This window comes from Mauremys reevesii, linkage group 6 (assembly GCF_016161935.1).
Source record: "Mauremys reevesii isolate NIE-2019 linkage group 6, ASM1616193v1, whole genome shotgun sequence".
Taxonomy (NCBI): Eukaryota; Metazoa; Chordata; order Testudines; family Geoemydidae; genus Mauremys; species Mauremys reevesii.
In genome coordinates this window covers 47,923,692-47,950,098 of record NC_052628.1, presented here as the reverse complement: position 1 = coordinate 47,950,098, position 26,407 = coordinate 47,923,692, and the positions used below count along the sequence as shown (strand labels likewise).

Sequence of the window (26,407 nt, the reverse complement as noted above, 5' to 3'; positions counted from 1 at the left end):
CGCTGAAGGCGGGTGAGAACATCTCCTTCATCCTCCTCAATGTCCTTTAATGGGGAGGAGGGACCCAGTGGAAAAGGGTGGCGAATCCTGCAAGGTAGCAATGGTAATCTGGGGACTGGGGTCTCAGTACTGAGACTCAGTCAGCATCCATGAGCAGTGAGGCTCCAGCTTGTCTAACACTGACAAGTCCCTGGAGTAGCAGAATTCCTGGGGTAGCAAATGGGTTGGTACTGATCAGAAGTTGAGGTGGAGGGTAGTGTTGATCTGGAGCATATAGATGCCGGGGCCAAAGGTGTCTGGTGCTTTGATTTTGCTGGTACTGATGGACCAGAATGTGAATCCACCACTGCTAAGTCTGATGTAGATGGTACCATTCTACAGGAGTGTATGTCCTGGGCCACTCTGTCCTTCCCAGGTGGTACCAAGGAGCTGTCCTTCTCCAACGTGCTCCAGGATCTCCCAGCCCCACCAGTACCAGAGGAAGAGTCCTTCACCTCCACGGTACTGAGTCAAGAAGGCGAGGCCTCTCACACTGCAGATGTAGAAGGAGATTGGGGCCTTTTGGGAGCTGGCTCTTGTACTGGGAGCCCAAGGTCCTCTTCTTCAGTACCTTCCCTGAGTCCTCCACAGTCTTTCCCCACTCCTCTTAAGGGAGACCTTAGCTGAGGTCGAAGGGGCACTGGAGACAGAAGTATAGGAGGCAGAATCCTGATCTGACTCAGAAGTAGGTTGAAAGGAACGCTCCAGCATCCGAAGCTTCAGTTTGGTTTACCGATTCTGCCATGCTCTAGATTTTAGAACTAGGCAAAAGCTACACTTTTGGGAGACATGGGACTCTCCCAAGCAACGTCAGCACTTAGACTGGCCGTCACTGACCAGACAGCTTCCTGACAAGAGAAGCAACATTTGAAACCTGAGAAGCCAGGCATGTCCAGCTAGTCCAAATAAGCTCCTTAGGGGGGAAAAAGGGTTGGGGAGGGAGGAAAAAATCCAAACCTCTCACTACTATCTACAACTAATTCTAACTAGACACACTAAACTAACAATAGAACAACAGCAAAACATGGTGACGCAGCACAAGGTGGACATGCTAGAGTTCCATCTCAGTCCCAGGTTGTAAAGAAGGAACCGAGGGCAGTTTGCTTGCTATATAACCTCGGTGTGTGGCATGAGATTGTATAGAGGGTATGCGTGAGCTGAACAGACACTGCCTATGGAAACTCTCTAATCAAGGGCTTAAGAGGCACATGGCACATCTGAAGTAACTAAAGTGGAGCATCCATAGGGACACTACTCAATGAAGAACAAACATTCCCTCTGCAATATTTACAATTGAAATGTGATACACTGTGATAACCTAAAAGTGAGATTGACTAAAGAGACCAGTCTATTTTCACAGTCCAAGTTGAGTGCAAAAGTTAAACAAATATCATAAATGGATTTTGAAGATCCCTGCAGTTTTAATATCCAATATGTTATTAGTGCCATAGTTGACGATTTTTTTCAGTGATTTTATTCAGACCGTATCCTCTGAGTGCAGGATAAAAAAAATTAGATTAAAAAACCTAGACTGATAGATCCAATATACTGTTAAAGTTATTGTTAGTGATTACAAGCAAGTTCTATTTATGTACAGAATTCCTAAAATAGAAGTTGTGAAACCTCCAGCAGAAAATCCCTAACTAGATGAAACAGTATTGTAATGTATTTACAGTTTTCACATAACTTTTCTCCTTTTTTCTTGATTCTCAGAATTCTTAGGTCAGCAATTGGATTACAGTTGTAAATGAAATAGTGTTGTAACTCTTCAATAAACCTGTCCTCTTTCCTACTGATACTTATTAATTTTACTTAAATTCCAACAACAACATAATTATGAAACATCAGTTACCATCCTCTTTCAGGCGTTTCCAGTTTATAAGTTTTGTTTCTTTTTTATAGATCTTATTCACTTGTGTGAGCCTCAAAGCCTGGTCTTTCCTCTGCATTAACTGCTGCTCAAACGCAATTCTGAAGGCATCTGCCATTATATATGCTTCTTCTTTACTCTTCTTCAGAGCTTCACACTATTTTAAATTAAGGAAAAAATAGAATGTATCACACAAACTAGGAAGCCAAAGCAGTTAAAAAATTTAGACTACGTCTATTAACACAGATAGCAGGACTTCTTATACTATCATGGAAAGAGCACTGCCAACACAGACACACTCATACCAGGCCTTTATGGGTGAATGGAGATAGAGGAGGAGCTAGCTAGATACTTTTAGGGAAGTAGTGACATCAGTACTTTCTTCAAAACAATCTTTTTTTCTTTCTGTCACAACCAGGCTGTGAACATGTGCAAGAGAGTTCTATGTTATTAGAAGTTGAGGTACTAGTGTCAAGGAGAACAACCCATGTACAACAGAGCCACAATAAGCATCATTTCCAAATCTGTGCTGCTCTTTGAAAAGGGAACTGTTGCCCTACAGCTGCAGGACATTGAGGAAGGATACCATACTTAAGTAATAAAATAAAACAAAACAAAAATGCACCACACAAATTATGTCTTTAACTAAATCTATTCTTTAAGCAAGGTAGACAGGAAACACTTTCAGACCAAAACATGATATAAATGACTAAAAGAAAGTCACAGATGTGTGTCTTTAAAAATGAAAATGATTGTAGGACTTGCTTCTTTTAATAGACAAGCTATTTTTCCTCCCATGTTCTTGTTCAGGGTGCATTCCTGATGGACATTTTTAGTTCACTTTAATTTTTCTTAGCCATTTTCCTGTTCAATCCAAATGAATCTTCGAATTGATGACGGCATCTCTGGAAGACTGTTACATATGCACAATGGACCTTTCAAAATAATACTTAATCTTACACTATCAAGATGGGCTTCCAACAAACTAGAACTCACAAATATTTTCCATCTTTGAGGGATGGAACTTAGGTTATTTCATTTTAATTGTGTTTCTGTGCTGCTGCATTTATTATTTGTATTGCAGTAGCCCTACAAGGTCTAAATTAGGATCATGACTCCATTGTGCTAGGAGCTGTACAAACACAAGGGAAGACATGGTCCTTAACCCAAGGGGCTTAAATATACTTTGAGAAGATGCAACAAGTAAATGTGACAAACAACAGGAGGAAAAAGAAAGGATGGATATAGGTAACAATAAGTTCACATGGTTTATATAGGCTAGCTCTGTGCAAAACTTCTGAACAATTTCAATGTACCACATGTGGGTTTTCTCTCTGTGTCATTGTATTATATTTTCTCTCTCTCTCATATAACACATATACATTAATAAAAGCATGGCCACAACTGGATATCTGCAAAAGGCAGCACTCTGAAATTAGGGGGGTGTGTGCGTGTGTGTTTACATGCTGTGATAAAGTTCCTCCTCTACCTTGGTGGATCCTGTGCTTATTGGCAGATTTTGCTAGCCTCAGAGATCTTCCTGTGTTGGATCAGGAGTTGGGAGGTTTTGGGGGGAACCCGGGACCGCCCTCTACCCCGGGTTCCAGCCCAGGGCCCTGTGGACTGCAGGTGTCTAGAGTGCCTTCTGGAACAGCTACACGACAGCCACAATTCCCTGGGCTACTTCCCCATGGCCTCCTCCCAACACCTTCTTTGTCCTCACCACAGGACCTTCCTCCTGATGTCTATTAACACTTGTACTCCTCAGTCCTCCAGCAGCACATCCTCTCACTCCCAGCTCCTTACGCACACCTCACTAACTGGAGTGAGAGCCTTTTTATACCAGGTGTCCTGATTAGCCTTAATTAATTCTAGTAACTTCTCAATTGGCTACAGGTGTTCTAATTAGCCTGCCTGCCTTAATTAGTTCTAGAAAGTTCCTGAGTGTTCTGGAATAGTCCCTGTTATCTTACCCAGGGAAAAGGGACCTGCTTAATCTGGAGCTAATGTATCTACCTTTGACCACTCTCTTATAGCCATCTGGCCTGACCCTGTCACAATACCTATACACTTATACCAGCTAACTCTAAGCAACAAATCAGTTTAGGCTTTAAATTTGTAACATCCCATTCAAACAAATTCATCATACCTCTTAATAATTAAGACTAGAATATGATTACCACGCTCAGGATCACCTATCTTTAGCTTTAAAACAAAACAAGCTTTAAAAAAAGACAGCAAATCTTTTTTAAACCGTCAAATTCCAAGAACATCCGTGTAAAGGAGCAGTACTGGAAGCTCAGGACTGCTCCCCGGTCAATGAAATAGAATTCCACAATATATACTCTATTGGGCCATAAAGTATCCATCACTGTATGTTGTGAGGTACTCAGAAGGATTACATGGGATTCAGCAACTGAACATAAGATTAATAAAATCAAAGCAAATCTAGTCTCATTTTACAAATTCTTTTCTCAATCCTGCAAGCTTTTTATATCATATAAAACATTAATTTATGTTAGCAGATTACATTAGGGCTCCAATACAGCAAGGAGCAGTTGTTGCTATTTTCAAGTCCTCTTTGAATCCTAGGAATGATGATAATGTGCTATACAGGTATGGTGCATTTACACCAAAAAATGAAAAAAGTTATGAAGCTGTGTTCAGTTATATGTTTCCTGTTCTTGGCCATTTTTTCCCCTTTACTGATCAGTAAAAGTTTAAAACTATCAATTTGCTTAAAAACACCCGCAACTTTCAAAGTACTCATAATTACAATTTGGAGAAAATTTGGGCTCTGGTTTAAAGGCTGCTGCATCTCACACATAATCAACTGTGGCAAAGATTATAAGAAAAATAAGGGAGCAGTCCATCTCTGTTAAACAACAGGAGGAGAGATTTATAATGCCAGCAACTTGCATTGAAGAAAAAAATATGCTTGGACTACTGAAGAATTGTATGAGTTGCAGAAGTGATATTCCTGATCTCTAGGGCATGGTCTTCCTCTATGGAAAATTGCCACACTTAATACCTGAAGTTAGTGCTGAAAAACTGATTTGGAGGCAAAAAAATATTTCTCTGTCTCTCGTGAAATTCCTCCCTCTCTCTGGGAACTGCTAAATCCTCCCTACCAGTTGTGACTTAAACCTAGTAATAATGGCTAGTACAGAAGATTCTTGGTATAGATATACTGGCAAGCCTTCCTAGTATAGATGCAGCTTATACCAGCAAGAGTGCTTTTGCTGGTATAGGTTATACTGGTTTCTTTAAGAAAACATGCTACACTGGCAAAAGTGCTTTTTTGCCAATATCGCCATCTACAATAAGGCTTTTGCCAGTATAGAAATGTTGTAAAACAAAAAATTACTACACAAGCAAAAGTTTCTAGTGTGTTATTACTAATTTGTATTACCATAGCATTTGCTAAAGCTTGCAGAGACTTTTGAAAAGCACTATTTTGTTTTTGAAATGTACTAGACCCAAATAGCAAGTATACTTTTTCCTGAAAAAGACATCTATATTGCTCCACATCCAAGTTAGGCTACATTACCTCTTGTCTGAGCTGAAGGAGCTGCTTTCGAGTTGCAGCTGACATTTTAGCACAGGAACAGGGCTCTCCTCCAGAAGCATTACAGGTGCAGGCTCCAAGAACCGCCAGCTTCAAATCCAAGAGCATTACATACCAGTTACTCAAACACCTCTATGTGCACACAAAAAGTAATTTAAAGAATCTAGATTTTTACCAATAAAAATATCTTGAAATCGTAGTGGAATAGGTTAGGGAAACCCACATTATCTACACACACGCACTATTTATTTTTAATTAAAATAAGCGTTAAAAACTATTCAAACTTTACAACAGGGATCGGCAACCTTTGGAACGCGGCCCACCAGGGTAAGCACCCTGGCAGGCTGGGCTGGTTTGTTTACCTGCCGTGTCCGCAGGTTCAGCCGATCGCGGGAAGCAGCGCAGGCCGAGGGATGTGCTGGCTGCAGCTTCCCGCAGCCCCCATTGGCCTGGGGCAACGAACCGCGGCCAGTGGGAGCCACGATCGGCCGAGCCTGTGGACGCGGCAGGTAAACAAACCAGCCTGGCTGGTAAACAAACCGGCCAAAGGTTGCCGATCCCTGCTTTACAACATTCATTTCATGGAGGTTCCTGTGTTCCTTTTCAACCTTCCCTCCCCTCCTTCACAATATTTTCTCTGTTACTAATCATGCCAGTTTGATATTTGGTATTTGACATTTGCAATATCTTGGGCAGAGGAGGAGAGGTGAAGTAAACCCTGATGGAGACCATCCCCATAGGAATTTAATGTGCTTTAACATCACATCTTTAGTTAATTCTTGAGTGTCCCCATGTAGACAAGCCCGGAACAGAAAAATTTTCAAAGCCAGGGACAGATACTATTTGCTATATTATAGGTTCTAATTTTATTTGGGACATGTGCATGGATAAACTTTTTTTCTCTTTATAAGAGTTCACCTGTTTGGGTACATAAAACCTGGAAAGATGAATTCTGCATAATTAAGACTATGATTATGTTACAGAGGTCACGGAAGTCACAGAATCTGTGATTTCCAGAGACCTCCATGACACCACAGCACCCAGCCACTGCTGGCAGCAGGGGACCCTCCCGCAGCAGCCCTGCTGCAATGTGTGGCAGGAGGACCCCTGCAACTGACCAGCCACCGCCACCAGCAGGGTCACCCAAGCTGCCCAGCCACCGGCGCTGCTGGTGGGGGACCTGGAGCTCTGTAGCCACAGTGGGCAGTGGGGGGGACCCCACAGTTCCCCAGCTGCCGCAGGCAGCAGTGGATTCCCCCCGCCCCAGCTCCCAGCCCCACAAACAGTGGGGGATTCCCCTTCCCCCCCCCAGCTCCCAGTCCTGTGGGCAATGAGGGGCCCCCAGAGCGCCCTAGCCATCACTGGCAGTGGCAGAGGGACCGGGCAGCTGCTCAGCCACCACTGCTGGTGGGGCCCCCACAGCTCTGCTCTTCCTTTCCACGACAGTAGCAAAGCAGATAATTGCCCAACAGGCTCAGAGACCCCTTATTGCAAGCATTCAGTTAATAACAGGAGACGTATTTCTCATTTGCTATAAAAGTCATACTGTATTCTGATCCATTATCAAAATGAACTTTTGGAAAGAAATGTTTTGTGGAACTTCATTAACTGGTCAAACAAAATGTATTAAAAAAAAAATCTTCCAACCAACCATACTTACTAAAATAAAGAAAACGAAATTCTCACTTACTTCAAGACCTGTAATTTCTGTAAAGCCACTTTTATTAATGGACATATTTTCCTGAATAATCTTCTGTTGTTTTACATCAAGCATTGCAAGAAACTCCAAGTGCTGTTGATTCAAAACTATGAAATTCAACATTGAAAATAATTAGTTTTTCCTGCTTCTAATCGCCTCAATACCTGACTTTGCTTACCAAGAAATTGCAGCAGAGTGATAGCTCTCCTACAGTTAAGGTTAAAATCAGCTTTCTGTTCAAACCTTGACTCTGGTGAGTGCTCTAAAATCTACACTATTAGCTGTACTGCTTTGTAATGTGCTGTGCTGGGCATGGGATTCCATTCATGATCCAAATTTGGGGCCATTTGATCAAAGCGTACCAAGATATAGCCCCCGAAAAAAAACAGCTTCTCTTAAAGTTGAGAGTTTCTGGCAACTTTTTTTCCCCTTACAGATAGAAATCAAAATATGGCTCAGATCATTGCATCAGGGTCTCCAACATTCAACGGTTACCCCAACAAAGTGCCTGGTACCCACCAGCCCTTTGGGCGAAAGCAAATTAATACATTTGAAAAATATTTTGCTTCTCCAGTTAGGCTCTTTGAAAGCCTTATGTGCTTATTCTCATTTCCGATGGATTATACCAAGAATGCACGAACTGTTAGTGTCATATAAACTTGATAGCTCAAGGAGATAAGTAGTAGTCCTTTGAATCTGACTCATCCAGCCAGTGTCTGTTCAAGTCCCACTGTGGGTCAAAAGGCTGGATGGCATATTGCTAAAATCTGCCTGTTAGTGTGTTTACTTTGGGATAATGCATTTCTGAATTTTAAAAAAAGTAGACGTGAATGTTTGCTGAGAGGTGAAAGGGGTTTGCTGCTATATGGAGGAGAGAGGGGGAAGGGAGGTAAGAAGGGTTGGGAGCTCAGGTAAGGGTCAATGGAGAAGAGCAGGGGCATCTGTCAGCCCCGCATTCTCCCCTTCTGTGTGTGTGCCAGGATCTGGGAGGCCTAAGCCCCTCTTCCTACCTTCCATGTGAGCTGAGGTATGGGGTGGAGAGCCTGCAGGTAACAAATTAAAACATCTAGAAGAAATTACTATAAGGAGGGGAGCTGGAAAAGTTGGTGGGGCAGAGGGTGGAGGAGAGAGGCACACTAATCTGCTCATACACTTGAAGTTACTATAATAGAACTGTCAAGGTTTTGGGACATAGACCAGAAGATTTTTCTCACTGGGTCTGTTAGCAACTACACATTACAAACGTTTAAAAGTACAACCACTATCCCCATCCTGCTATAACAAAATGTACAGGAGGGGGGGAGAGCAATGAGGAATCACATAGCAACTGTGTGGCCCAGTGGCAAGACCACTGGACAAAGACTATTCCTAGTCCTGCCACTGGCCTGCTGGATGACCTCGGGCCAGTTACTTCACCTCTCTGTAACTCAATTTCCCATACACAAAATGTGGATGATGTAAATTTCTTTGACGCCTTCTGATGAAAAACACCATATAAAATCTAAGCCCTTTGATTACCTACCCAGCGTAGCGTATTGACTGCAAACCTACGTGAGAACTACAACCGTCTAAATGACCATTAACGCCTACCTGTTTTAAAAAAAAAAACTAGTAAATTAAATGACAAAACTTTATTAACACGGAGTTAAGGATGCCCGCCGAAAGCTTGCACCCTTCCAGAACATCAGGTTAAGCAAAACTCAAAGTTCTGAAAACCAGGAAATATAGAACAGGCACTATCTGCACTTCTCCTATGCTCAAACACTGAGCCTATTCCACTGAAAAAATACCAGACTTGTAAAACTAAAACAACCACTTCCTATTCTTTTACAACCCCTTGACATTTGCACACAGGATACAACCCAATCTATACTTTCACCTACCCATCATTAAATCCACAGACTGCTTTTATATCCCATCTCACTACATGACAAGAAAATCCCAGTATCCTGCTACTGACACAACCTACTGTGGCAAAGTTCCTCCTCTCCTCTAGTAGGTCCTGCGCTTATTGGTGGATTTCTTCCCCTCAGTGGTTTTCCCCTTGGATGAAACCCATAGACTGGATCAACTACTCCTATGTCTGATTAGGAGTAGCGGGGCTAGGGGGGAACCCAGGCCTGCCCTCTACTCCGGGTTCCAGCCCAGGGCCCTGTGAATTGCAGCAGTCTCTATAGTGCTACTTGTAACCGCTACTTGACCGCTACAGCTCCCTGGGCTACTTCCCCATAGCCTCCTTCAAACACCTTCTTTATCCTCACCACAGGATCCTCCTGGTGTCTGATGCTGCTTGATTGTATGGTGTTTTCCTCAATCCTCCAGTAGTACCCCCTCTTAGTTCTTAGTTCCTTGTGTCTCTTGCTCCCTGCTCCTCATGCGCACTTCTTTCCTCTGGCTCCTCCTCCCTAGACTGGAGTGAGCTCCCCTTTTTATACCAGGTGCCTTGATTAGCCTGTCCTGATTGGCTGCAGGTGCTCCAATCAATGTAGCTCTCTCCGGTGCCTTCTAGAAAGTTCTTAATTGGCCCCAGGTGCCTTGATTAGCCTGGAGCAACTGCCATTTTGGTTCCCATGGTACTAGGGATTTGCTTAGCCTGGAGCTAACATACCTGCTCCTCAATACTTTCCTGTAGCCATCCGGCCTTGCTCCATCACACTACACAATTCTGTATTGAAATGATGCAGACTGGAACTTCAAGGTATATATGCACCTCTTTCCTTTGATAACACACATGGGGGGACTCAGATCCACATCTCCTCATATCACAATCACAGCTCTATGATGCTCCTCAAACTAATCCCCAGATCTCCTCACATCACAATTGCAGCTCTTCCAAGCTGCTCCAACTTATTCCTTCACCATTCTCAGTACAGCTACACCTAACATACTGAATGCAGCTGGAGGTCATGCACATAATTTTCAGGGGTTACTGGCAGCTCCAGGGAGACAGAGTTAAGGTTGCATGGGTGTTTATCTTAACTCTGTATTTCCTGGTTTTCCAAAATTTGAGTTTTGCTGAACTTGACATTCTGGAAGGACACAAGGTATCACCAGGTATCCTTAACTCTGTGTTAAAGTTTTTTCCATTTAATTGAGAGATTAGTTTAACAGTTTAAGCATCAGGTTTGGAATACCTAGACTCCCTAGAACCAGAAGCTCAAATTTCTTCCTCCTTCTAAGGAAGGGAGTCTAATGTTCTCATAGTGTGGACCATATTTTAATAGAGATGATATCTCATATCCCCTCTTCTCCCATTCAACACCATATGACCACCTCTCTTTCCATTTACAACTACAATTGCCTACTTCAAAAAGTAATACTAGGAACATATTAATTTATTTTTAGTTGTCTTTTAACGCAATTTTGTAGCTACAAATAAGGAGAGGTGCTTGCATCATATGATCCAACCAGCTCTCTACGGACCTCTGTTCTAAGGTAAATAAGTTGAGTATCCTACACTATATGCTATGGGAACCTAAAGTTCAGATATTAAAAACTAAAGGTTCCATTGTCCTATATGGTCCTTACTATCTCATAGTAATTTTCATAAAAGCGGAGTTTGCCCTGGCTTTCTTAGCCAAATGTTCCATTTCTCCACTGTTGTACAGGGAGCAGGATACTAGTTTCCCTCCACACCTGAAGTGGCCGTATTTTAGTGCTGTGATAATTTGTGAAATACTTCAGGATTCTTTGGGGTAAAAATCATATTTAATATAAAATATAATATTTTATTATATGAGTATTCTCACATTCTATACTTAGACACCAGATTTCCTCTCCTCAAGTGAAACTGTTAAACCTCATTTTATTAACATCTTATTTCTCCAGTTTTTAATGTATTTCTACTCTAGCTTCCATAGCAATTACTTCCAGTATCCACTTAATATAAATCACCAAGTTTTATTTCACACTCCATTTCAACAATTCTATTATTATGCTGTTGCCTGTTTTTTTGCTGAATAATACACCTCTCACTTTTTTCCCCAATAAGGTCTTCTAATAAAGCAGCTGAAACAATCTGATTTGGATCACTATCAAACACCTTGCTGCTGAAGACAAGATAAACTGTCCATTTTATTTTTCTTGTCTACAAAATGTGTTGTACAAAGAAAAAAATCAAGTTAGTTTCACTTTTTAAAACAAATTCACTTTGCTTAGTTATGTTTTGCTATTGATCATGATGGAAAAGACACAATGATTCTTTTTTTTAAAGTTATCTTATTGTAAGCTCATTGAGAGTGCCCTACTTCATTATTTTAATGCAAAGAGTAGCAACTAAAACAAACTACCAGTGTGGAAGAAAAGATTTTAACAGTCAAATCATACATCTAACATGAATTTCGAGTCTACACTCAACCTATCATTCCCTCCTGTCTTCCCCATCCCAGAGAAAATACCCCAGATCTGAAAGGCCAGTAGGACTGAGAAGAAAAAGTCAAAGACAACAAAGATGGGGCTCTATTACTAAAGATGAATATCCTATGACCCAGCACAAATATGTCAGTGACGCTCCAACAGGTTGCTAGAGAACAGTGCTCAAGTAATGAACAGCAAAGAGTCACATTTTTAAAGGAGATAGTAAGTGTCTCTCTCTCACACATGGACACATCCCACTCCTTATTATATTATGTAAAATATCAGTACATCCTGAAGTCACAGTTATGAAAGTAAGTTGAAATGAATGAAAAATTTTGTAAGCCACGTCTGGCTTAAGATGGTATCTCCAGACATCAGCTGCTAAAGAAGATTTCCAGATCCAAAGTTAAACAAAGCAAGATCAGATGAACATGTAGGCACCACTGAATAACAATGTGTTGGCTCTTTAAAGTAAAATAAACTCTTTTGTGACGCTCCAGGAGCAATCTTTGCCATCATGGCTGGCATACATCCCCATTTCCTGGGACCCTGAGTTTTCATCATCCTGATCCTGAGGGATGTCCTGACCAGACCAGGCTGAAGAGAGGGACCTGAATAACATCATCACCCCTATGAGCTCAAGCTGAATCCCAAACACCATCTGGGATGAAATGGAATCAGACTTACAATAGCTGTAGCCCACCTCAAGTAACTTCTTCTCTTTTCCTGTAAAGGACAGTTACTACCATATAAGAGTTTGTCAAACAAGGAGATTTTCCTTCTAAAAGAATGTTTAATAATGTGTTTGCCATGGTACTAAGCAGGGTGCAATTTCTGTACAATCCCGAACCTTGTTTAACATAGTCTTTGTCCAACATAAAACAATGTTAACACCTTTGGCCCATATATTCCAACTAAATTAATACAACAAACCCCTTATGCTTAACAATCTCTTCCAACTTGTATTTAGACACTCGTTACATTCCCAAGACCCGAAGAACTCTGTGAAGCTGTCCATTCCATCAACAGAAGTTGGTCCAATAAAATATATTACCTCATCTATCTTGTCTCTCTCATTAAAAACAGTATTTTTAAAAAGGGAAAAGTATTGAGCAATGCAGTGTTTGCTTACTTGCATTTTCAGATTTAAGAGTTCTAACTTCATCTGTTCTGAGTTTCAATGTTTCCTTAAGGGCTGCATTTTCACAATATATCCTGCAGAAGTTGGAAACAAACACAGACTGTTTTAGCTTTGAAATAGTTATTTAAAAACTGACTCAAGTTAAAATCACTTGTGTCTTAAAATGTTTTCCTTAGCTTTTTTATATGTAGCAATTAGAATTACTGAAAGATTAGAGAAAAATCCCCCTGCCCTATTTTTTTCAATTTGCTTACTCTGTGCCTCTGACAAGACTGTGGGCTTGTCTTCACTACTGGAGAGATCCACGCTGCTGCAACTGATGCATCAGGGATTGATTTAGCGGGTCTAGTGAAGACCCACTAAATCGATGGCAAAAGCACACATCAGTCGACCCTGGTACTCCAGCTCTCCGAGAAGAGTAAGGGAAGTCGACTAGAGAGCGTCTCCCGTCGATGCAGCACAATGAAGACACAGGGGTAAATTGACCTAAGCTACATCGACTCCAGCTACGTTATTCACTTAGGTCGACTTACTCCCATGGTGAAGACATTCCCTTGTGTGTGTAATCAGTTTCCTCTTTTGTTTGTGAAGATTTCTCACAGCAACAGAAAGAGAAAAAAGTATGTACAAGAAATGGAAGATACTGCATCATAAAATTACAAAAACTAGCAGAGGGTTGGTGCAAATAGCAAATATAGAACCTGAAACTATTTTTTACTCTTAAAAAAAAACCAACAGCTAGATATTAAGCTGATAATGTCCCTTCAACAGTCAATGATTCTTCGTGGGAGATTCTGCTAATAATATTTAGTGTACTGCCCATTATATAACAAACACAAAAAGAAACATTTTTTAAAAAATGCAAAAGTGCATATTCAAAGCCTTTGCAAATAAGAAATATTTTAATATTTCAAACAAGTAAAATGGAACATAAGATACCTGAAAAACACCTGAACTTGAGAGAAAATGGAAGATAATATAGTGTCACTGGAAACAGTCATTAAAAATATGAACAAAATACATACCATATATACTCATTCATAAGCCGATTTTTTTTAGTAAAAAAAGGTAAGCATCAGAGAAGGGGGGCGGCTTATGAATGGGTATAGAGAGGGGGAGAGGTGGGACACAGCCCCCCCCAACAGAAGGGGCAAGGAGAGGTAGCAGAGCCAGAAGGGAAGAGGCGGGGCCAGCATCTCTCCTCTTCTGGCCACACTGCTCACCCCACAGCCTCCAAAGCAGCTGCAGCTCCGGGGCTGGCAGGCTGTGGCCGTACTGCCCGGCCCACCGGAGTAGCTCTGACCAGGCCAGAGACATCCTCCCCCAGCCCGCCCCAGGTAAGGTGGGAAGGAATGGGATGGGGAGAGTGTGGGTGTCCCGGGCTAGGGATTGGACAGGGAGGGGTCATGTGGGGAGGTCCCGGATTAGGAGTGGGGTCATGTGGGGGGTGGTCACAGGGGTTACTCCCTTGACTCCCACCTTCTCCCCCCTCCATCCAAAATTTCCCCACCAATTAATGTCCTGGCCCATCAGGGTAAGCTGCTGGTGGGCCGGGACATTTTGTTTACTGAGGTTTACCTCCGTGCCTGAGGACGCTCGAGGTAAACAAACAGTCTCGGCCCGCCAGTGGCTTATCCTGATGGGCCGGGAGCCAAAGTTTGCCGACCCCTGAATTATATGGTCAGCTTATGAATGGGTCATAAAAATTTGCCATTTTTACTTATCCATGTTGGGGGGGTCAGATTATAAACGAACCAGTTTATGATCGAGTATATACGGTAATTATGGTACTTTGAAATATTTGTTAGACAATCCATAATGTCCATTAAAGTTTAAAATACAGTGATTTTATTGGGCACATTTGTCTGTTACAATATGGCTTTGTCCTTAGCATACAGTACAAACTTCCTATTTCCCTAAATATGGTTCTAAAACACATCTGTTCTTTTAATTCTAGAGTACATCAAAATATAATGCACTTCACCTTGAATTTAAATATTTCCTGTTCCTGGAAGAGAAAGGAACACAAGCCTTGTTTCCATACTTTTTGTTCTGATATTGTATTAATAAGACTTTTCCCGGCACATATCTGGAGTTTTTATTAAAATACATTTAATTACATCTCATGGGTTTTTGTTTTTTTTTTAAATCTGAAATCTCTTCCTTTAAATATACATCTTAAAGGCAAAAGACCCACACTTCTCATCTTGTGTCTCAGGGATCAGAAAACCTTTTGAAAAATTGATTGAGCTCCTGAATTATTGCAGCTTTCTAAAACTGTTTCTCAATTTCGGTTTCAAATCAAACTTTATTCTGGCCTACTCAGCAACTCTTGCTAGCCAGCACACAAAAGTTTCTCTTATATGCAATTTTAAGCATTAATAGAGTACTGATATACCGTTTTTTTTCCTGGCCCTCTTTTTGTGTGATTCCACAACATGTGAGTTCAGCTGAAGTGCTCACATTCATGCACTCATGATTTAAATGGAAAGGGTCTGATAGCAAGCCCTTATATGAGAAGCCCTTAATTCTGGAACTTCCTTCATCATTAGCTGGACAAAGGCAGAGTATGACCTTCAGGACATGCCAAAAAAGCCTATCCATTATACCCAAGCTTTCAAGAAGAGAAGATGAATTAGGAGGGTGTAGGTGTTTTTAAAGAGCATTTGTTGATAATCCTGATAGGTTAGATGAGTAGGAAAGAGCTGATAATTTGCAAAACATAACAAACAAATACATAATAATCAACTAATGTACATGTACTTATTCCTTGGTTCTAGGTGTGTTTTTAAAAAATATAAAATAATCTTCATTGAAATTCTGCTGTTTGGACCTCAGAGAAGTTACTCATGTCTTTAAATAATCAAAAGAAAAAGTCTGCTGGGAGACAGCTTGTTAGTGCTCTCAATGTCTGTTATTGTGTTACTAATTCAGTGTTTTTGGTTTGTCCTACATACCCAACAAGTAACAGCTGCTGTCAGTCAAAAAGTAATTTTTATTTAAATGTGGGGCAAGTGATAATATCACATTTCTCTTGAGCACAATCTTACTCATGGCTATAGTGTACAAAACAAAAATATCATTAACCATTGTTTGACACTACTATATGCATGCATGCCACACCAGCATTATTTTCTACACCTCATTAAATAAAATGTTAACTTATAAATAGTCCTGTACCAGTTGGTTAACATAAGAAAAGACAGATTGAATTGAAAGCTCAAATCAGCAAAGCCGCTTAACATATACTCTTCAGCAAGAGTAAAGAATTGTGAGTTATCAACTTTAGTGCTCAAAACTTAAAAACTGACATGTCTAGCATATTGGTGAATGTTAAAAACTTTCTGAGATCCACAAGGAAATTAACATGAAGAACCAGAAAATCTGGTACGCTGGGGCATGCAGATGACATTAGAAAAACTTCACGCAAGAGTCAACAAGATATTTAAAAATCAAAAGAGATTCCATAATTTGATTAAAATACCTGTCACATTTTTCTGTCCATGCCTCTTCTATGTTTTTAAATCTTTCTTGATCAAATTCAATTTCCCATTGCAAAGCATTTATTTCCTAAGAAGAAAAAACAACAACAGTTAATTACAGGAATCAGTCTAAAGCACCACAACATTTTGTTTAAAAAAAAAAAAAAAAATTGTCCATGTTCCAGACTTTTTATCCAAGGAAACTCTTGGTTCTGCTTTCCCTAATATCAGAGTTCAGTTTCACTCTGTTACTGAGCCAACTAACAGTTCTCTTTAAATTAAAGCTGTCTTTAAAAAATACTTAATTGGTAATTTTACATGAATAGTTAAAACTAACTATAAAGAAGATTAAAAAATAAACAGACCTAGATAAATACTGTGGAAAGCATCTGTAGGCAGCCTCCAGATTTGGTTACGAACTGCTGGAATATTTATCAGGATTTACAACATGGTATTAGCTTGTTCTTTTCTCTGAACATAGTCAGAGGGCAATGCGACAGACTACAGCAGGGCTTCTCAAACAGGGGTCGCCGCTTGTGTAGCGAAAGCCCCTGGCGGGCCAGGCCAGTGTGTTTACCTGCCCCATCTGCAGGTCCAGCCGATTGCGGCTCGAACTGGCCGCAGATCGCTGCTCCAGGCCAATGGGAGCTGCTGGAAGCAGCGGCCAGTACATCCCTCAGCCCACGTCACTTCCAGCAGCTCCTATTGGCCCGGAGCAGCAATCCGCGGCCAGTGGGAGCCGCGATCGGCTGGACCTGTGGACAAGGCAGGTAAACACACCGGCCTGGCCTGCCAGGGGCTTTCCCTACACAAGTGGCGACCCCTGTTTGAGAAACCCTGGACTACAGGATTGTCTGTACACAGAGCTGCATTGGTTTAAGGTGTGATTTTAAATGGATTTAGTTAAACTGGTGCAAGTCTGGTTTATTTTGGTTTAGTTTAGAACAGATTTAAGCTAAACTGAAATAAGACACTCTTAAACTGGAATAAGAGTGCTCACACCAGTGAACAGTTTAATTGAACAGGTGCAAGTTTGTGTGAAGACAAGCGCTCACAGAAAGGGACGTCCCAGCTCCAGTGAGGTTACTGGGAGTTTTGCCACTGACTTCAATGGGACCAGGATTTCACCTGAAGAGTTTAAGAGGGATCCTCTGAAGAGTTTAAAAGCAGACTACAAACTGCTGGGGCTTCTGAAGTCCATGTGTCACAAGTCCCTATTACCTTTTTAGGTTATGACATTCTATATGGTTATTTTTCTTGGGTGATGCCCACTAATTGGGCGGTTGGGGAAGAACAAAACAAAAACGCAATAGATTCCTTTTCAGACACAAGGTTAAACTAAATAATAGTTTGGGCTGTCCAAAAATGCATGGATATTATGCCATGGTTTCTTTAAGGACCCCTTTCCCTTCACAATAAGTGTTCTTTTCAATACTCCTACATCTAAGATGGGCCTTTTTGACATTAGACAGTTTCCCCTATGGGAGTTTCCCATACTAACAGTAAGCTGCTATCTGTAAAAGAATATCAAGTTGAAATTATTTATATAAAGAATATCAGTATGTGTAGAAATCCGACCTGTCTGGATGTAGCAATTAAAATTAATACTTGACAGATGGCACACTGTTAGATACATATAGAAAAATTCCCACTCTGCTTTAATTGTTTTGCTGTGAAAATCTGTCACAGTTTCTCTGCAGTGGTGGCAGTTAGCAACAATCTTCCACTGAGGACACAAGAGGTGTGTTTTGCTTAAATACATTAGGCTACACTCAAGGGGATAATGGTAAAGTTCTCCAGTATCAAAGTGACACTATCTCATGGTAACACTGCAGTAAGGTACTTTGTTCTATGCTCACCTTTTTGAAGGAAAATTCTCCAAAATGTCAGTGTAATGGAGAAACTGATGGTGTTAGCTACTTTTGAGTAATAGTTCCATATTGGGAGAGAGATCAAGTGATTATCCTCCTTCTAACATGCTATCATTCCAAGTAATCCCTTGGCCTCACCACACAACAGTATATAGCAGATAAGGTGACCAGATGTCCTGATTTTATAGGGACAGTCTCGATTTTTGAGTCTTTTTCTTATATAAGCTCCTATTACCCCCCACCCCCATCCCAATTTTTCACATTTGCTGTCTGGTCACCCTAATAGTAGATGAAGAGGAGGAGCAGGTTTTCTCATATTAGAAGTGGCACTATTAACAGCTTTAGACCCAAGTACAATTGAGTCAGAGAACCTGGTTATAACATGTTTTTCTCCCAACCCAACTACAATTATAGTGTACAAGGAAACTTCACTGTATCCAATAACTGTACTAAGGCCGTAGGTATTTCCAGTGTCCTATTTATACTACAAATTGTAAGTGTGGTAGCCAGGTGCTACAACTCAGTTTTATTTGCAGTGCGGACAGGTCTTCAGGATGGATTCCATGTGTTGAGGCAGTTAGGCCAGACATTTTTCACATGCATTCATGTAATCCCTATGTCTTATTCAGCAGGAAAAACTGCCTCTTTGTGGCATATTACAGTATAAATTCACTGTGAGTGTTCACTTAGGCAGTACTTAATTGCCAGATAAAAGGGAATTCCATGTCCATATTTGAATGTAATCTTTTGTACTTGTCTAAATCCCACTTGTATATCTGTAAAATACCCATGTATTGGACACCTTAAAGGCTCAGAACCAAGCATAACATTGCAGTAATGTTCCTTAGAAAGACAGACAGCTGACAGTCTAACATTTGATTAGAGATACAAGTTCAAGTCTTAAAAAACAGAGTTAAAGTAGTTTCAATTATTATACTTGCCCTCAACTCCCTCCACCAGTTTCTAATGGATCTACATTTATATTCCTATTCTCTGAATGTCTCTCCCCCACCTTGCTCGTGTGTGTGAAAAAGCCACCCACCCACTCATAAAAAATTAGAGAAAAAATTACTAAAATCGGAGAGTTGGAAACCTAACTCTCTTAAGTTCCTTCGAAAATCCCAGCCTATAAACAAAGTGCTGTCAAATGCACAAAGTGAACAAATTGAAAAATATTATTTTTTCTGTCTTTTCAACATAGTAATCTTAAGAATTATTTGTAAATAGAAGGTACAAATGTTCAGACATAAATGTGATAAGTTAACATTGTCTCCTTAAAGCTAAGTGGGATGAAATTTCTGTCAGCAACACCTAAAACTGAAATAAAGTCAGATATGTATTATATTCAAAAACAGAGGGACCACCTTTGTCACTTCAGAATAAATCCTAAATTATTGGTGTAGCTTCACAAATTACAAGAAATAAAGTCAATATGATATTAGTATGATTTTGCAGAGACGAGAAAACTGCACCCTTACCTTTTCTAAAGCTCTCTTTTGTTCCTCAGTTTTTTGAAGTATTGCTTTTGTATGACTAGTGGCTTTATTAAATACTGTCTGTGAAAAAGATGAACAATGACAAGATCATATAGACAAATCTAACAGTATTATATAACTAAATTAATGTATCATTTTACATCCTGTAGAAACTGTCATTCTAGACTCAGGCCTGGTCTACACTGGGGTGGGGGGAGGGGAACTCGACCTAAGATACGCAACTTCAGCTACGAGAACAGCGTAGCTGAAGTTGACATATCTTAGGTCGACTTACCTTGCATCCTCATGGCGCGGGGTCAACTGCCGCCACTCCTCTGTCGACTCCGCTTCCGCCTCTCGCCACAGTGGAGTACAGGAGTTGACGGCAGAGCGATCGGGGATCGATTTATCGTGTCTACACTAGACTTGATAAATTGATCCCCGATAGATCGACCACTACCCGCCAATCTGGCGGGTAGTGTAGACGTACCCTTACAGGTGGTATAAAGAATTGTAAGCTCTAGCAGCTATTGGAAGAAGGAAGGGCAGGGGAAGCAAGATAGAAATTAGAATAATATGATTTTAAGGTTTGATATTTCACAACCTGTAAAGGTTAGAACTAACCAGCATATGCTTTTGGAAAGCTGGGATATCAAACCCTGTTTCTGAAAGACCAAACTTTAAGTCTGTCATTAGTCCCTCAGCTCAGCTGTTCTTTTTGGCACTAATTAAGGACAGAATGTAGAAAGCGCAGAACCTCAGACTGGTTTTCAGTTCCCAGAACACGTGCGTGGAGACTCATGGACAGATTAGGTATTTAACTCCCAAAATTAACCTGCTCACTGGTGACAAATGTCGGCACCTGTGAATCAAAGGGAGCTCTTCTTGATCATAGGTTTTATAGATTCCAAAAGCCAGATTTTGCTTTCATGACAAGGAGCAACCACTTCTTAAAATCTTAAGTAGACTGATATAGCACTATCTATAAAAAAAAAAAAATTGTGAGTCAGAGTTGTGAATGCAATTCCTTACTGAGGGATTAAGTCACATATACTTCCTCATATCAACAGACTCATAAGGAAGAAAAAGAAAACTCTTTAAATTAAATTTACATTTAAACTGATTACAAAAATCCTAGTGGTTTTAGTATTCAAGATGTTAAACTTTCAATAGCTGGGCTGCAAACCACAGCTGTGTTTCAAGTCCTGCTAGTCTTTGCTATTTTTAAAGTTTAGCAGCATTTCAAGAACATAGAAATGGCCATAATGGGTCAGACCAATGGTCCATCAAAGCACAGTATCCTGTCTTCTTACAGTGGCCAGTGCCAGATACTTCAAAGGAAACTGAACAGAAGACAGTAATTTCAAATGATCCATCCTGTCATACAGTCCCAGTTCTGGCAGTTGGCAGTTTAGGGACACCTGGAGCATGGGGTTCTGTCCCTGACCATGATCTTAACTAATTCTTTTTTGAAACCAGTTATACCTTTGGCCTTCATAGCATCCCAGACAATGAGCTCCACAGGTTGAGTGTACATTGTGTGAAGAAGTATTTCCTTATGTTTGTTTTAAACCTACTGCATATGAATTTCATTGGGTGATCCCTTGTTCCTGTGTTATGCCCAGGGGTAAAGACCTCTATTGTATCACTCCTTAGTTGTCTCTTTTCTAAGATGACCAGTCCCAGACTTCTTAATCTCTACTTCTATCTAAGCTATTTCATACCACTAATCATTTTTGTTGCCGTTCTTTATACCTTTTCCAGTTCTGATATATCTTTTTTGAGATGCGGCAAATATTGCATTTAGTTCTGGTTAAGGTGTGAGCATACCATGAATTTATATAGTGGTATGATATTTTCTGGTTTTTTATTTCTCTCTTTCCCAGTGGTTCCCTACATTCCATTAGTTTTTTTTGACTGCTGCTGCACATTGAATGGGTGGTAACAGCTAATTTAGAACCCATCATTTTGAATTCATAGTTGGAATTATTCTTTCCAATGTGTATTACTTTGCATTTACCAACACTGCATTTCATCTGCCATTTTGTTGCCAGTCACCCAGTTTTGTGAGAACCCTTTGCAACTCTTCAGTAAGTTTTGGATTTAATTATCTTGAGTAATTTTGTATCATCTGCAAATTTTGCCACCTCACTGATCACCCACTTTTCCAGATCATTTATGAATACGTTGAACAGCACTGGTCCCAGCACAGATCCTTGGGGAACTTCACTATTTGCCTCTCCCAATTAAAACTGACCATTTATTCCCACCTGTTGTTTCCTATTTTTTAACTAGTTACTGATCCATGAGTGGACCTTCCTTCTTATCCCATGACTGCTTAGTCTGTTTAAGAGTCTTTGGTGAGGGGCCATGTCAAAGGCTTTCTGAAAGTCCAAGTATGCTATATCAACTGAATCATCCCTTGTCCACATGCTTGTTGACACCATCAAAGAATTCTAAAGATAGGCGAGACATGATTTCCTTTTACAAAAGCCATGTTGATTCTTCCCAAAATATTGTGTTTATCTGTGTGTCTGATAATTCTGTTCTTTTCCCAAGAGGTTCCCCAGTTCCTAATAAACCGAAAACCCTCCTTCCTACACAATTGTCTCATCCATGCATTGAGACCCTTCAGTTTTACCTGACTTTCTGGCCCTGTGTATGGAACTGGAAACATTTCAGAGGATGCTATCAGGGAAGTCCTGCACTTTAATCTCTTACCTAGCAGCCTAAATTTGGCCTCCAGGGCCTCTTTCTTTCCTTTCCTTATGTCACTGAACCTACATGTACCACAACTACTGGCTCCTCCCCTGCACTGCACATAAGTCTGTCTAGATGTCTCATGATACTTGAAACCTTTGCACCCGGAAGGCAATTTACCATGTGGTTCTCCCAGTCATCACAAACCCAACTATCTCTATTTCTAATAATTGAATCCCCCATTACTATTACCTGGCTCTTCCAAGTAACTGGGGTTCCTCCTCAGGAGAGGTATCCTCAGTGCGAGGATACCATGACATCATCTGGAAGGAGGATCCCAACTATGGGATTGTTTGCCTTTGCTTCAACTTGGAGAAAAAAAATCAAAAAGATCTTTTTTTCTTTTAAGTCCTGTTTGTGTTACAAAAGTAACTTTCAAGGACCCAGGGTACTGTATGAATGATCGTTGACCCAGGTACAATGCCAATACAATTTTAAATGGATGGGACCTAACAGTACTGTAAATGGGTTGTGTAACTACGCTAAAACTTTGGAAATTGATTGTGGTGGCTTTGATTTGAATAGTAAACAAAAACATCACAACACATACAAAAAAGTGATACCCTAATAGTTATTAGGTGTTGTCTTTTATTGTAAGAGATCTGGGCATGAACTGAAAGAAACCTCTGATTTGTGATGAAAGACACAGCACAGGAAGGAACATTAGTAAAAGGAGTCAAAGGAAGATAGCATCCACTGACTAAAGTGGATAGATCCTATAAGGTCAAACTACCAATGTGCTATTATAGCGGTGCCTCTTTCAAGAATATTGTGACTCTGTGTGGAAAGCAGTATTCATAATTGCTAGCTCTTTAATATTCAGGTACAGTTAATGCTTTAAATTAAAACCCTGTTAAATAAGATGTTAATTTAAAAGCACTTCTTACCATATTTTGCAGAATTTTAAGTGCTTCTTCTTTTCCTTCAAGTTGTCTCTGCGATGCTTCAAGCTCTACTTTTAAAATCTCTATCTCCTGAAGTGCAAAAAAACAAAAACATAAAAACTAAAGTAAAAGCCAGAACAGTCTTATGTCTCAACAAGTTGTTACCAAATGAGCTCCCTTCAGAAGATAATCTTTACCTATTAATATGATTTACAGCTTGTTTCCAATATGACATAATGTTAATGAGAATGCATATTTAAAAAAATGTATTATCAAGCATACATACAATTACTATTTTTCCCATTCTCTGCAAATGTACTTTAAAAACATATGATTGGATTCTGCAGTTCTTTTGTTTTGTGTTTATTCTGGCATAGGCTTTTGAACACTATGCCCTGTTTTGCTTTCTTCTTTTAATTTTACTACAACTGTATATGGATATTATATAATATATGGATACTATTCTAGTATTATTTTGTATATCGAGAATTAAGCAGCTGTCCAAGTAAAAAAGCTCCTACCCAACTGTATCCTCATTAGCATATCTGGATCACCTTCCCTTCTCCTCTTACAAAGAGGTCAGTTTGCAATTTCGAAGAGTTAAAAAGAAAAACCCTCCCTCCGCCCCCTTTCCATATCTGGTGACAAGCAACAATGACCTGCCCCTACTCTGAGCAAACGCACACACACGAACACAAAAGTTCTGTCTTGGAACTTTAGGTGAGTCAGAGCAGAAAAGCAATGTTAAGCATGAGGTCTCAGAAAAAAATGTCCTGGATACTTTTAACCGAAGTTCATGTTAAAGATAAGAAGTCAGTCATGTTAATAGCTGAAATTCATTTTGCAGATTTGTAGGTGGTAGAAATCTGACTCGTTGCCAGAACTAGATTCTGCTCCAAAATCAACACTGACAACCAGCATTTGTTACGGTTCCACTAATTCAGCAACTGATACTGAAATGTGCCTATATTTGGAGGACTGACTTGGGTGACAAGTGGAGCCATTCAGTTGCATATCTCAAAACAAATGGACAAAAATAAACATTGGTTGAACAGATAATGGCAATTGATTTATTCAGTACAGAACATGATTGTATATGCCCTACACCAGGGGTCGGCAACCTCTGGCACGCGGCTCACCAGAGTAAGCACCCTGGCGGGCCGGGCCAGTTTGTTTACCTGCCGCATCGGCAGGTTCGGCCAATCGCGGCTCCCACTGGCCGTGATTCACCATCCCAGGCCAATGGGGGCGGCGGGAAGCCGCGGCCAGCACATCCCTCAGCTCGCGGCACTTCCCACCACCTCCATTGGCCTGGGATGGCGAACCGCGGCCAGTGGGAGCCGCGATCAGCTGAACCTGCCGACGCAGCAGGTAAACAAGCCTGCCCTACACAATCAAGAGTTAAAGTATTTTAGAGTTTCAAAAGTAGTCCTTTTCCTAGAAAATGATAATTTTCTTATCCAGTGATTTTAGCCTTCAATCTAGACTATATAGGCACATATGCTTTGTATTTAGTTTCCACTTACATTTGGTCTCTAGAAGCAGCACACGCCAAATCTTTGGCAAATCATTCCTTTGAAGTATGTCATGTTTAAACTGCAGGACTAAGTAGAGAGTTTCAATAAAATAGGCTCTCTCTCGCAAACTGATTCTCAGATGCATGATGCAGAATGATCCTATTGAGTACAGAGTGTCTCTTGGGAGTTGCTGAACATCTTAATCTCCCACTGAATTTAATGGAAGTTGAGGGTACTCAGCAAATCCCAGGTGTTGAGCACCTTCAGGGACTGGGCCCAGATTTTATGCTATTTGATGATGAATAGAATGGTTTCTGACTTGCATATCCTCTCTATGCCAAAGCTTTATGCTCTTATCCATATATCCTCTTGAAATAGTTTTACTCTGCTAGAATTAATGCTACTATCCCACGGTTTTAGCTGGAGACTCCTATTTTGTTCTCTTTACTTAGCTTTTCATTTTTGTGGTTTGTTTATCTTGTTACTAAGACAATACTAATGTGTAAAGGGTTGTTTTTTGTATTTGTTTTACTTTGACAGTAATAAGATTTGTGTTCCTATGTTTGTCCGCAGTTAACGTAAGTTGCACCACAACACATTCAAATGACAATTTTTCCTTGTACTGTACATCATAGCATCCCAATTTACCAATATTTGATTAATAAACTTGATGATGTTCCTTGAGATTTTACTGTGCTCTGCATGCCAGGGTCCCTTCAACACAGCTGGCTTGAAATAGGCCTGCCAGCTTCCATGTTGGTGCTCCAAGTTTTCAAACTGAGAGTGTCATGAACAGATTGCTGCTAAATGAAGTATTGCCCCTTTAAGGCCCTCCACACTTTGGGAATCTAGAACAAAGAGTCTTCCTCTTCACTGCACTCCCGAATTGGAAAATCCACAGGGTACAGTGACCTTCAGGCTTATAGATCCTGGGGCACAGAATCTTTTAAGTCTCCCAACTAGCTCTCTGATTGACAGAACTCATATTTACCCAAAAGTTCTGGGTATTCTAAGATCTTCCAATGAAATAACATTATACATATTTTATTACATTATAATAAACAAGCATTTCAAAAGAAGCCCATTCAGGACTAGTACTAACCTCTATAGCCCCCCGAAGTTGTTGCCTTAATTCTTCATTTGACACGTCAGAATTAGACTCTGTATAAAATTGATGAGATACCAACACATTCACAAAACTCCCAATTCTTTTAGTTTTCTTTACCTTTATATTGATAGGAGAGCCCATTTAGACACTCATCATCATCCTTGTAATTTTTATGAGGCTAAATAACACAGAATTACAAAATACATGAAAACAGTATCTATTATGTGGTCTGCAATATTTCACATATAAAGAAGCCAAAGTCTGAAAAAGAGAAGTTTAGCCACACAGAGAATAAATTAATTTCAAGTGTTTCCTTTTACCAAAAAATCACTCTTCCTCCAAATGCATTTTCATTTTTCCTGTATATTTATGAAAAAAAGTGTTTTAAGTTTTCAACATTTAAAAAACAAGACAACAACTAGCTACCAGGTGTTCAAGAACTCTAATTGCATAGAGTGTGGATGACTTGCATGAAGCCTTGCAGGAGTACACGGAAGGAAGCACTACACTGGATCCACTCATTCAACTCATACAGATCCCAGGTGCTTATTATGGGCAACTGCCTATGCCCTAATCCTTCAGTGACCTCCATTCCACATAGGTAGACCCCTATGCAGAGGCCCAGTAAATTCAACAT

General features: G+C 40.3%; 1 protein-coding gene across 2 annotated transcripts in view; it reads right to left on the bottom strand.

The window, feature by feature from the left end:
• The window catches only part of CCDC125 (coiled-coil domain containing 125), a 37,957-nt gene that overhangs the window by 5,734 nt on the left and 5,816 nt on the right, over positions 1-26,407 (bottom strand). For both annotated transcript variants that reach the window (XM_039545128.1, XM_039545127.1), the window contains 8 exons: positions 25,765-25,823; positions 23,149-23,235; positions 19,505-19,582; positions 16,158-16,243; positions 12,665-12,747; positions 7,168-7,283; positions 5,460-5,567; positions 1,892-2,066 (listed from right to left, as the gene is read on the bottom strand). In XM_039545128.1, the coding sequence (XP_039401062.1) occupies positions 1,892-2,066; positions 5,460-5,567; positions 7,168-7,283; positions 12,665-12,747; positions 16,158-16,243; positions 19,505-19,582; positions 23,149-23,235; positions 25,765-25,823 (792 nt within the window). The remainder of the gene's footprint in view (positions 1-1,891; positions 2,067-5,459; positions 5,568-7,167; positions 7,284-12,664; positions 12,748-16,157; positions 16,244-19,504; positions 19,583-23,148; positions 23,236-25,764; positions 25,824-26,407) is intronic.